Genomic DNA, 13991 nt, shown 5'->3' on the forward strand with positions numbered 1-13991 from the left:
CGCATGTACTCTCCCAGATTAACCCTTTGTAGTTCAGGAGAAGTTTTCAGGTGACTGGGAACCCAGCCACCACAGCCTCCAGTGAGATTTACAAAAAATTGCCTTAAGCACTGGACTTCACTGGATATTTGAGACTAAAGCCATATGGGAAATCTTTTGCTATACAGGAAATGGAACTCCTCTGTTAGAGAAATGTTGTCCAAATTCAAGACAAACTTAACAATAAAAAATTAAATTTGTTAAAACTATTAGTTTAGTAACTACTAGAGTAATCACACAAGAAAGTTGCACAACACTATTGCCTTGAATGATCGGCTAACCATGGGGAGAAACCGTGAACTCATTGGCAGGACACCTATTTTGCATGCTGATGGTTCTTTGTTCAGTCTTCAAAACTGCCAGTTAAATGGGTATGTGGAAGGAGAAAGAACCCTGCTCTTTTTGGCAGTTATGCAACACTGTTCAGAGCTGGCCGTACAGATTGTGTAAAGACTTATTTGTCTATCTCTCCATCCATGCTGTATGCATATCTGCCATCATAGAATAGATTTCCTGTACTGATTATGTGGATTCTAGTCAAAATCTAGTGGATTCATAGGTCTACTCTAGAGGTGTTGTACCCTTAAACACTTTAAACACAAAGCTATTTGCTTTAGCAGACTAATAGTTACTCCTCTGGAAAAGAACAGATGAGATATTATAACATGTGACTATACAACAATCAAAAAATAATAATGCCATATTTACATCACTTTTCAATTAGCATTAAACTATATAATTTCACCTGGTCCTACAGGGGTATTTAAAGCCCTCTCTTGGAATCTTTTGAAACTGCCGCTCTGGCACTGTTGATTGGCCAAGTGAGCCTTACGTCAGCTATGATGTAGCTGCTCATTATCATGTGATGTCATCTCTCATTAGCATGTACCTCCTCCCAGATTAACCCTTTGTAGTTCAGGAGAAGTTTTCAGGTGACTGGGAACCCAGCCACCACAGACCTCCAGTGAGATTTACAAAAAATTGCCTTAAGCACTGGACTTCACTGGATATTTGAGACTAAAGCCATATGGGAAATCTTTTGCTATACAGGAAATGGAACTCCTCTGTTAGAGAAAATGTTGTCCAAATTCAAGACAAACTTAACAATAAAAAATTAAATTTGTTAAAACTATTAGTTTAGTAACTACTAGAGATAATCACACAAAGAAAGTGGCACAACTCATATTGCCTTGAATGATCGGCTAACCATGGGGAGAAACCGTGAACTCATTGGCAGGACACCTATTTTGCATGCTGATGGTTCTTTGTTCAGTCTTCAAAACTGCCAGTTAAAATGGGTATGTGGAAGGAGAAAGAACCATGCTCTTTTTGGCAGTTATGCAACACTGTTCAGAGCTGGCCGTACAGATTGTTGTAAAGACTTATTTTGTCTATCTCTCCATCCATGTCTGTATGCATATCTGCCATCATAGAATAAGATTTCCTGTACTGATTATGTGGATTCTAGTCAATAAATCTAGTGGATTCAATAGGTCTACTCTAGAGGATGTCTGCTACCCTTAAACACTTTAAACACAAAGCTATTATGCTTTAGCAGACTAATAGTTACTCCTCTGGAAAAGAACAGATGAGATATTATAACATGTGACTATACACAATCAAAAAATAATAATGCCATATTTACATCACTTTTCAATTAGCATTAAACTATATAATTTCACTGTCTCAGACAATTTACCTTGAGAAGGTTTCGGTGTTATTTTTTGAAGATTCGCAGTAGTTTGATAGCAGTCCTGCATAAAGAAACATAGCATCTTCTGCTAAGCACTGGGCTTGTTTTAAATTTTAATCCCCCCCCCCCATGGCATTTGTTATTAGAATGTATTTCTTTTATGTACAAAAAAAGCAGAGGGGAGGAACCTGGGCTCAGTAAGACAGGGATATAATAAAGTTTACTCAATAGAATCAGGTGTTTCAAAACTTGAAACAATAAAAACATATTTATTTTGCTTTCTTATTGCAATGCAATTAGTGTTTGCCATTGTAAGTTTAGGAATTAGGTTTACTTTATAGTCTCTTGAAAGTTCACATCCCACTCAAAAACTCTAACAAGCCAGTACAAGATATCCAGCCTAATGACTATTTTTAACCTCAACCAAAGTAGACCAATTAAATAAATGAGATTTTTGTAAGTGCTGACTCACCACTATACAACTGATTCAATAAGCCTACTCTTGCTGGGACCATGAACAAGACTCAGGTTTCAAAGCTACAACCATTCCATGTTTAGTGAAATGATTCATATCATAACTCATGCTGCATGCCTCCAATACAGACTGACAGTGGTAGGGGAAGGGAATTTCATGTCACACTGATGTGACAAACTAATTATTATTGGGATGCTAGTGACAGAGAAAAAGTAGCAGCATCTCCATGAGATATCTAATCCTAGTATGGTAGACTGGGTAACTCTTGGATTTAGGCATGGTAAAAAGCTATGTTCAACAACTAATTAGCTGTGAAGCAGGTTGGCTGGAAATGAGCAAGACACCACACAGGACTGATGTGAACATAAAATGGCATAACCCCAGATTTGTTGTTCAGAAATCACTAAAGGACGGTTGGGATATAAGCGTTTTAATATAATCAGTGCACATGATCTCCAAGGATTTTAAATAATTTTTTATTTGGACAACATCTTGAACCAACATTTTTATGAAATGTAGTAAACTGTGCTTAGAGGCAACTTTTACGAATGGGAATATTTCCCCTCAAAACACATGAATTTCCTCTTTGAAATCTATTTACCTGAGTAAAGGATGGCAGCAGGAATTTTTGTTATTATTTATTTATTTGAAGAATTTCTGTATCACCTCCCAGCCCACAAGGGCTCCTGAGGCAATTAACAAATAAAAGCCAATTAAAACAATACTAATATAAAAACATTTTAAAAATACATTAAAATATTCTTTAAAAGCTCCTAAAAGTAGTTTAATTAATGCATGTACACTTAAAATCAAGATAGCAACAGTGTCAACCGTTCCTGTTCCAATTTTCTCTTCTTTTCCTCAGTTTTAAAGCCTCCACAACGTAAATGGTTTCTGAAATACCTTTCTCAAATACACAAATGGATCACTGCCAATTTAAGATAAATTTTAGTAATTGGCTAGGTATGTATAGCAACCTAACCGCTCGGCATCAACTGACTGTGGGCCGAAACAGATGGTCCGAAAAGGACAGATTGGAGCTGCTCCAGAACTGGTTGCCCCAGGGCTGCGGCAATCACATGGCATGGCCCCAATACATCCTGATGCCAGCCCAAATAGGAACAGAAAAGATAGGTTCCTATTTGGACTAGTAAAGGGTTGCCTTTGACGGGCCCACTGCAGCCCCAGGGTGGCTTCTGGGCGCTCTGGGGGCATGCAGCATGTAGACGGCATGTCCCTGGAGCAGATCGAAGCCACCCATGTGTAATTAGCCAGGGCAGTTTCCACACGTCTTCAGATTGTGCAGCATGTAAATGCCATATCTCAGCTATCAAAACCACTTTACATTCACATTAGTAATACTTGCAACACTCCAAGAAGGTTAGTGTTATGATACCTTCATTGAATATGAGGAAGGCTGACAAGAGTGTGGCACAAACAAGGCTAGCTACCACTCGTGGATGAAACAAAATCTGAATGGGCAATTCTTACTTGATACATTATATTATCCATTTAATAGCACTATAATAAATCCCAGTTTTGGACACCTATAAATACTTGCTGACCTGACTAAGAAAAGTGACTTTTTTGGATTACACTTTCCAGACTCATTCAATAAGCACAACTTGGGTGATTCCAGAAGCTATAGTGTTTGTTTTTTTTAAAAGCATATTTCTAAGCTCTGTCACTAGCCTATCCATAAGCAAAATGACTGATAATTCAGTTTTCCTTTAAAAACATATAACTTTCCCCAGAAAACTAAGAATTAGGTTTACTCACCAACAATTTTTGCTGTGCTTTAAGGGCTTTGACAACCTGTACTTGAACTTCTCTGGGATACTGATTACGCTTGGAAGCTACTTGTACTATTAAATCATCAAGCCGATCTTCTAGGAGTTTGATGTCTGCATCTAATTCAAAAGAAAAATATTAAAAGTTAATACATGAAAATGAAGTATGTGAATAGTATGTTTGCAACTTCTCTGCAAGAAGGGTGTGCTTTGTCCCAGAAAAACTTTGATCCAAGTGGTCTCTAGGAATGCTAAGAAATGCACGGCTGAAGTGTCTTCCCACCCTGTTTCCAGAAAAATAAACAGAGTCTAGCTTTAAATCAGCAGATTAGCCGAAAAATGCTTCTCTAAGAACTGAGTCTGAACAAACCCAAGTAGCTTGCAGTTTAAACAAACAATGGCTTTAATCTACATATACATATGCTGGTCAATGACCGAATAAACTTTATTACATGACATATACATAGAAGCTATATCCTAATTTAGCTAATGAATAGTTCAGGTCAAGTAGAAACCTTTCTCTCACCATCCTTCCAAAGAAAGTTGAGAGAAGAGGAAGATGGGGACCCAACAGGGCAGGAAAAAAATCTTTTTGAGAGAGCTTCCCAAAAGGGTGTGTGACCTGAATCACATACATGGTTTACCATTTTGCAAAATTATTGTCCTGTGATTCAGTAGGAGCAAATGGGATGTTTGCAAGAGGAGAGAAAGCGGGATTTGCATGCAGGAAAATCTACCTAAGGAGGGGAAGAGAGAATGCAAAAAGTCTTCCAACAAAAACAAGATGAACTTGATCTAAGATTCCTGAACGTCAACAAATGCTTTAATTAGCTTTTTCTAGTGTAAAATGAAGTTCTTAATTCACTATTTATTAAAAATTCATGCTATTTAGAGGTAGAGGAAGAAGGGATATTAGGTGTGACCACAGTCTTCAGTGATTAAAATAAAGACTTTTTATTTCTCTCAATTAAAAGAAGCAGGTCTAAGACAATTATAAGAAGCTGGCACTCTCCTGAATATTTCTTTAGGACTCCATGAAAATATGAGCAACCGCTCAAACAAAATTACTGTAAGGAACAGATGTCAGATTAGCTTTATATAAGGTGTCTATTTAACTCAAAAGAATCAGAAAACACAAAGTGCCCCATCATGACACTAGAAGGCTTTTATTAGGACATGAGATAACATCCACTTCCTCTTCTCATGGATGGCTTCCTATGTTGATATTTGTGATAATTTATTAGCAAAAATAACTTGATGCCTAATGATATAGACAGCTCTGTATTTTGAGCAGCCTCTACTGGATAAATATGGTAAAACAAAAGAAAAATACTAAGGAAAGTTGTTTGGAGACCTACAAGATGACTAGATGGGGTAGCAACTAATTTCTAGGAATATTTCAAAGGAGAAATCAACAATATTCAATGAACTTTCTACTTTACAGTTAAAATTAGAAGTAATCTTTATATATATAATCACTACACTTAAGTATACTGCTTATATTTTCACTACAGATGTTTATATTGTTTCATACATTTAAAACAACAACAGGCACTTCCAAAATATATCAACCTATGCACTCCTGTTCATCTTAATTTAAATGTGGGCTGCAACATCCATTTCTTTAAACTTCCCATATTAAAATTTTATTCCCAAAATCTGGAAAGTCATTGTATACCATGATTAAAACAAGACCAATGCCCAATTATTAAGGATCAAGAGATTATTTGTTGAGAGTGCTATATCATTTTAACTGAACAATTTTAATAGCTTTTTATCTTTTTGTTTTTTATTCTTTAACTTGAGTTTGGATTGTGTTACTATTGTAAAAAAGTTTAATTCTATTTTCATATGTTTTTAATGAATTGTGAGCTGCTTTGAGTACCAATTTTGGTCAAAAACAGAATATACTGTAAAATATTATTATTGTTGTTGTTATTTTGTTCTGCATCCTCAAGTCATTTCTGATTTATGGCAACCCTAAGGCAAACCTCTCATGGTTTTTTTCTTGGCAAGATTTATTGAGGAGGTTTGCCACTGCCGTCCCCTGAGGCTGAGAGAGTGTAACGTACCCAGGGCCACCCAATGGATTTCATGGCCGAGCGAGGAATTGAACCCTGATCTCCAGAGTCATAGTCCAATACTCAAACCACTACACCATCTTGGCACTCACATCTAATTCATTTTCATAGATCTTGTTCAGATGTAATGCTAAATTATGTGCAAACAGCAGCAAAGTTCAGTCTCATACACTCATCCTTCTCTTTATTTACACTTATGTACACTGAAGGAAGGACAGGAAGCATCTGCTAAGAAGCAAACAGATGGTGTTTCTCCCACATTTAAACTAAGAATAGTTCCTTATTATGTCCAAACCCCAAGGAATCTCTGCTTCATTTAAAGTTTGAAATATAGCTTGGGAAGCTATGACCATAAACCATGGCTTAATCTTTGCTAGCTGAACAAACCACAGTTTAATTTAAACAATATAGATAACAAGGGACACTGATTAGTTCAGGAAAGGGAGCTTTTCCTGTTCAGTGACCACAAGCATGAAACCCACTTTTGAGTCTGTTCTTATTGGTTTTTACAATATTCTTTAGATTAAGCTCAGTGAAAACTGAAATATATTAATACTTGTGTGTCAATGTATTATCATTAAAGCATAGGTGACCATTACTAGAATTCAATTATATCACTATGCCAATGTAAAAATTGTTGGATAAGCAACTGTGCTTGCTCAGAAGTTGTATCATTACACTCCTTTGTCCAGCCAATCATTTTGCAAATATACAGAGCCCTCAGTTTTTTTTGGGTGTTTCGGGCTATGTGGCCATGTTCTAGTTGAGTTTCTTTCTGACGTTTCGCCAGCAGATGCTGGCAAAACGTCAGAAAAGAACTCAGCTAGAACATGGCCACATAGCCCGAAAAACCCACAAAAACTATGGATGCTGGCCATGAAAGCCTTTGACTTTACATACAGAGCCCTCTCTTTCACTTTTCAACTGATAGGTGTGGAGTTGCAAAATGAGTGAGTTGAAGACCAAGGCACTTGTTGCATAACTCTTGGATTCAGCATAACTGCACTGATAAATGTTTATGCTACACCAAACATGTATAGGATTGTTGGTCCATGTGACTAATATAGGTATACTATATTTTTGAGATTCACTGAAGTCTTGATTTCAAGCCTCTCATTTTATTTTGTGTGGTAAATCAGTTTAGAAATGAAATTCTCAAATGATGAGTTCAAATGCAGAAATTTATCAATAAAAAAATCAAAATGAGAAAAAGTAAATTAGTCCATGCTTGCTATTATATGATCTTCTGGATTTTTAAAATTAAACAAATGAATACCTAATCAAGAATGAAAATTTTAACAAAAGTCACAAAATTAATTACAACTTAAAGAGTGTTTCCCAAACTTTAATCCTCCAGATGTTTTGGACTTTATCTCCCAGAAGCCCTATCCAGTTTGTCCAACAATCAGGAATTCTGGGAGCTGAAGTCTAAAACATTTAGAGAACCCAAATTTTGGAACCACTGGCATAAAGGAAACTAAATTAATTTGAAGAACATGATAGGCCAAATTGCTTTCTTGAACCCAATGAGCTCACATCCCAACACTGTAAGAAGCACAATCCTTGTTTTTAAGGTAAGTTGTGCTTCGGTAACACTCCTGGAAGCATTATGTGGTTTGAAAGGTTTGTGTGCGTAAAGGGAAAGTGGTGTGTGCTGCCACCCTGTCAAAAGGTTTGCAGCATGGTGGTAAATCCCACAAAGCTGGCTTCAAAAACGTTAATGGACAAATGTAGCCCATAAACTGCTTGTTGTCAACACCTGCCACGAAGGATGTACAGTCCGCCCTTGTCTTACGTGGGGGATCCGTTCCGGACCCCCCCGCATAAGCCAAACACCGTGCTTGCTAAGCCTCATTCAAGTGAATGGGGCTTGTGCATGCGGCGGCGTGACTGCGCCATGAGTGCATGCCCCATTCATCCGGATGGGATGTGCCGCCCCCCGCGGCTTTCAGCATATGCTGAAAGCCGCATATAATGCGGGTGAACTGTATTATGAATTTATCTGAAAAAATGTAATGGAATGATCAAAAATTACCTTAAAATGTTTGGATGAATAATATTTCTTTCATCCTGCTCACAATTTCTTTGTAGGTTAACTGTTTGCTAGGTACATACAGAGGTGATAAGTGATTCATCCTCAAAAGTACAAAGAGATGTTAATGTATTATTAATTCAAAGGTTTTTTATTTTTTTAAATAAAATACTTTTATTAAACATTTATGCAGATGAAAACACATAACACATCAGACATACACATAAACATACACACACATATTTACATTACAGCACTGACATTCTGACTGTCAGCTGCTACATCCCCTAACATACACTGGTACCCCGGGTTACGAAATTAATTCGTTCCGCCGCCGCTTTCGTAACCCGGGATACTTCGTAAGCCGAATAGCCCATAGGCGCTAATGGGGAAAAAGCCGCGGCTCCGCCGCGGCTCCATTGAAAATAGCGCCGAGGTTTTTTCGTAACCCGAAAAAACCTTCGTAAGCCGAAACAATAAATCCCTATGGGATTTTTTCGTATCCCGAAAATTTCGTAACCTGGGTATTTCGTAACCCGGGGGACCAGTGTACTTTCATAACAAATATCTCCATTCCTTTCCTTAAATTTCCCATCCTCAAATCTTCCATTTAAAACACCACAAGTTTCAAATGGCAATACTTATAAAGTAAATGAATTGATAAAGAAATGAGTTTAGTGTTCCTTTGGCCCGTTACAGACGGGCTAAAAAGTACACGCAGAACGCGTACTAGGGTTAGGACGGGGCAGTGCTTCCGCACCCCCTAACCCTAGTGTGCGCTCTGCGTGCACAAAATGGCGGCAGCTGTTCCACACGGCCGCCGCCATCAATACGTCACGACCGCGCCTCCAAATGAGGCGGCGCGGTTGTGACGTATTGGGGTCGCGGCAGGGCGCCTAGGGCGCCCTTTCCGCGATCCCGGAAGGAGCTCCGTTTCGGAGCTCCTTCCTGGTTTGGTCCGCTGGGCGCAGCCTTCAGACGGCTGAGCCCAGCGGACCAAAGGAGAAAGGGGCCAAGCGCCCCCTTTCTCCTCCTCCCCACCGCCGCGGGGTGTCCTTGGGGCTTGAAGCCCCGAGGACACCCCTTTCCAGGCTGCGGGGAAGCAGCTTTTTGCCGCTTCCTCACAGCCCGGAAAGCGGTGGATCGGGGCTTCAGCGGCTGCCGTTCTGGCCGCTGAGGCCCCGATCCGGCGGGGAAAGGTGCGCCTACAGGCCGCCCCAAAGGGGCAGTCTGTAACGTGCCATAGTTTTGCTCAGGAAGTTATATTTATGGAAGCAGATGTCATGATATCAATATCTATACATGGTAGTTTTCACAATAATACGTCTTAAATGATTCACTTGAAAAGGCACAATTTCCTTACCTCATTTTAAATGTTAGTTTCACTAATATGGGAACAACTGTGTGGCTTGCTGTTCAGATAAAATGTTGTTGTATATTCTCTGAATTTACATGCTAAGAACTGTTGTTAAATAAAACCGCAATATAAACTTATTGTTGAATTTAAAAGTTTTGGTCATTGCAATTAATGGGAGCTATCAGGAATCTCCAATTTCCCCTTTATTTTCTGTGAGTATTCAAACATTACTAATTCATACAGTGGTACCCCGGGATACGAATTACCCAGCTTACGAATTTTTCGGGATACGAAAAAATCCCATAGGGATTTATTGTTTCGGCTTACGAAGGTTTTTTCGGGTTACGAAAAAACCCCGGCGCTGTTTTAAATGGAAAGGCCGCCACCGGAGGGCAGCAGAGAGCTATTTTTTCCATTAGCGCCTATGGCAATTCGGCTTACGAAGGTTTTTCGGGTTACGAAATTAGCCGCGGAACGAATTAATTTCGTAACCCGAGGTACCACTGTACTTCTTTTCAATAATAAGATACTGGCTTGCACAATTATAAATTGTTCTCTGAACTAATCTAGTGAGCCAGAAGATGGCAGTAAAGTTAGGCTAGTCCCCTCTTCTGAACCTTAAATTCTGATCTAAATTCTAGCGCTTTTAACCTACTGACATCTCCTATAATGATATCTAGTTTTATACTTTGGATTATGTTTTCCATAACCAGGATGACAACTCACTTAATGTTCAGCATAAGCCTACCTCAGGCTACATTTGTACTGCACACATTTAGAGTTGAAGAACTCCAAGATCGAAGAGATCCTATCTAGTTTAATATCCTTCCCCAAGTCACGTAATGCTTATTATTGATGGGAGGAGATAGAATACAATTTCTTTAATGCACATTGTGTAAAGGTAAAAGATAAAGGTAGTCCCCTGACATGAATGTCCAGTTGTAACCAACTGCAGGGGGCAGTGCTCATCTCCATTACTAAGTTGAAGGGCCAGTGTTGTCCAAGGACTGCTCTGGTGGTCATGTGGCCAGCATGACTGCACTGAAAGCTGTTACTTTCCCACCAAAGTGGTACCTATTTATCTACTTGCATTTGCATACTTTCAAACTGTTAAATTGGCAGAAGTTGGGATTAGTGGCTCATCCATTATGCAGCACTTGGACCTTGAACTGCCAACCTTCTGATCGACAGAATTGGCATCTTAAGCACTAAGCAATCACAACCCATAAATTGTATATGTGTGGGGGGGAGCCATATTAACATATGAATACCTCTGAAATAAAGCAGTAGAACCGAGCATTTGATCTGAAGCACATTTAGTATTAGCCTCATTAAATAGAATAGATGAATGCACACTTATAATAATTATTTTTGTCAGTGAGACCCAACCAAAGTATTAAATAATGAAGCACAAAAGAAATCACATGCCATAGTTTTTGTACCATTTTGAAGATCATCTGATGACTCCTGCCATGGCTGTCCATTAACAGTAATGTTCTCTTGTACAGCTGTTTCAAAGTTCTGTAAAAAATGTATACATGACAACTTTTAAAAATGCTGCTTTGCAAGTGTAATACAATTTTTCACAATAACCTGAACATTCCCTGTACCATCAATCATACTTTTTCCTCTACTTCTATGGAAAGAACATAGCAAATTATGAAGTAAAGCTGGTTGGCAAAAACTGGGAGGGATGCTGAAAAGATGATTAATGAGTGGGCTAAATTTGAGGCCATATGGCTACTTCACAGATGTTCAATGCATATCATTATTCTACCTTAAATTTGCCAACACCCTTCAACGTAAGGCTATCAGTGACACGACAGAACACCACCAGGCACTGACCAACAGGATTTGGCTGATCACACTCCCTTTATAATCAGTCAGAAGAAACAGTTTTGAGTACTGTCATTTTTGGTAGAAAATATTTTATACAGAAGACAATTCCTGTTATTCCACACCTTCCTTCCAGCATTCCATCCATGTAATCAAAAAATGAATGCAAAATGATTCACCAATAACCATTGGCAATATGAAGAATTCCTGAAACGGTGATAACTAATGCTCACTACAATGACAAGTATTTTCAAAACTATCTGGCAAGCATTCTGTCTTTGCACAAGACTATCGTGGGGGCAGTAAGAAGAATACAGAAAAAACATGTTATTATTTCATTAACATCTGGTAAAATATCCAGATGTTCAATCAACTGGTCTAAGGCCAAAAGCAGATGGAGGGAAAAAGCTAACTTACATTTGGGGTTGCCACAATGTTGTTTCAAGAAAAGTTTCATCTAAATCAGCAAATTGCTGGAGATGTAATACTGCTAATGATTCCTTTACACAGGTCCTGTGGCTGCATCATTTTGGATGGAAGTCATTATGTGAATAGACTTGGTAGTAGGAAGTTCTTTGATATTTAGGAATGTGCATGTTCTTTTTAATTATTTACCCCTGGAAAATAAAAAAGGGCCAGCGGACATGGACATTTAGCACCGTTTTGACTGCAAAAATACTGATACACCGATGTTGGAAAGATAACCTTCTTCTAACTTTGATTCAAAGAACAGATCTATCAATACTTGCAAATGTAATCGTGGCCAGATCTGGCTTCTCAGAAACAGGCATAGCTTGCACAGTAGTTTTAAGTGTACAAATGCACTCCTGGACACAAAACAGAAGCATTTTATGGGAGCTATCCTGTGTTGAACTTCTTCAGCGAATTAAATTCAATACCCTGGATAGCTTCCACAAAATACTCTAATAAAACCTGGCTCAGATTAATTGCCCAGACGCAATGGGGCCGCTGGACATTGCTGCAAGTAGTTTGCCCTATTTAGAGTGGAGCAGTCTATGATGTAAACTTTTTAAATACTTTAGAACGATGGACTTTGCGATCAATAACTCAGTTTTTCATTTAATTTATGCAGTAAGGTTTTTACAGAGTTAGTGAAGACTATATCTATAAAAAGTAGGAGATCATGGATCAACTGGAGGAAAGTTATTCCACTTGGTATGTAAGAAAAACTAGCACTCTGACAGGCTCTCTCTCGAGACAGTCTTTCAATTGTTTTTGTCCTGTTTCAATATTCTCTATGAGCAAGTATGGCTTCCCTGTGGGCAAGTCCTCCCATTTGTTTTTAGTATGTCCCTGCCCTGGGGGGTGGGGTGGGGTGTGTCTCTTCCAACTCTATGACTAAGGCACACAACAACCACACTTCTCTGGCTGCAGCCAAGGAAGACCAGGCTGACTGTGGTTACCCAGAGGACCTTCTCATCCGCTACTCCCAAACTATGGAGCAACTTGCTGGAAGAGATCCATCTTATCATCACTCTTGACTCCTTTAAGAAGGCTGCCAAGGCAGATCTCTTCCGGCAGGCCTTCCCTGACTGACCGTCCCATTGTATTGATCTGGCTTGCCCCAAGATGCCTCGTTATGTCTCTTTTAATTCATTTTAATCTGTATTTGATAATACTGTTGTTTAGTTTCATAATAGAGGAGGGAGGGGTAAGGGGATTATGCCATTTTTATTTGTGTATGTATTGCGTATGTAGTTGATGTATTTGATTGTTGTAACCTGCCTCGATCTGATTTGATATTTGTGGATTTCATTATTCGCAGTGTGGTTGAATAGAGCTGAAGATTATAGTGCTGACATGAACTAAGAGCAAAGGCTGACATTTTAGGTCATGCTACATTATCTGTTTTGGAACGCAAACAATTTGGAACTGGCTCCTAACTTATAATTGTAACCCAAATAAAAGGAAGCACTGCATAAACAGTTTGAGGACAGCAAAACAAAACATACAGATAAGTCATTATTATTACGGGTGGCTAACCGACGAGGGATAGAGACGTATGTTAGGACATCCAATGAATATTCAGGGGTGTTAATGCTTAATTCAACGTAACCAATGAAATGTGACTTCTAGTTTTCTTTCTTCAAACCGCCATAAAAACTGGGTCCGCTTTGAACCTGGGGTCCCAGTAATTTGGATGGATTTCTACCGGGGAACAATGCTGCAGCTCAGAATTGAAACACGTTTCCTTTCCAATCAGCTCCTTGGTCTCCCTGATGATTTCTGGTTAGAATCATTAAGAGAATCAATAACCAATAATCAATAACATTATCTCCCTGTCTTTGGGGGGTGTCTCTTCCACCTCTACGACGGAGACACACAACAACCGTGGTGTGAGCTTAGTGGTGCCACTGGGAGGATACTGGGAGGGTGCCCCCTTCCCTTCCCTTCCTCCTCCGGGGCCACGTCTTACCCAGAGCGCTTCGGCCAGAGCCTGCTCCAAGCCCTGGTTCTCCAAGGGCTGACCAGCCCCAAGCTTTTCCAGGAAAGGCCTGTAGTCGCCCAGCAGCTGGGAGGCCCAGCCCCGGGAGCGGCACTGGACCCGCGGGTCCCGAGGGCAAGAGGCCGAGGGCGAAGGCGCCTCTTCCCTCCCAGCCGCCATTTCCCGCTCTCCTCCTAAAACCGTTCATGGCCCCGCCCTTCACCCAAAAGCGGAAGTGACCC

General features: G+C 39.5%; 1 protein-coding gene across 1 annotated transcript in view; it reads right to left on the reverse strand.

Annotated features, from left to right (window-relative positions):
* NSL1 (NSL1 component of MIS12 kinetochore complex) overlaps positions 1-13963 on the reverse strand; it is a 29200-nt gene extending 15237 nt beyond the window's left edge. Inside the window, exons 1-4 of the mRNA XM_042445183.1 lie at positions 13741-13963; positions 10910-10988; positions 3987-4117; positions 1739-1793 (exon numbers count right to left, since the gene is read on the reverse strand). Coding sequence (XP_042301117.1) covers positions 1739-1793; positions 3987-4117; positions 10910-10988; positions 13741-13929 — 454 coding nt within the window. The 5' untranslated portion in view covers positions 13930-13963. The remainder of the gene's footprint in view (positions 1-1738; positions 1794-3986; positions 4118-10909; positions 10989-13740) is intronic.
* Between the last annotated feature and the right edge of the window lie 28 nt (positions 13964-13991).

Source organism: Sceloporus undulatus, chromosome 1 (genome assembly GCF_019175285.1).
Source record: "Sceloporus undulatus isolate JIND9_A2432 ecotype Alabama chromosome 1, SceUnd_v1.1, whole genome shotgun sequence".
NCBI classification, from domain to species: domain Eukaryota; kingdom Metazoa; phylum Chordata; class Lepidosauria; order Squamata; family Phrynosomatidae; genus Sceloporus; species Sceloporus undulatus.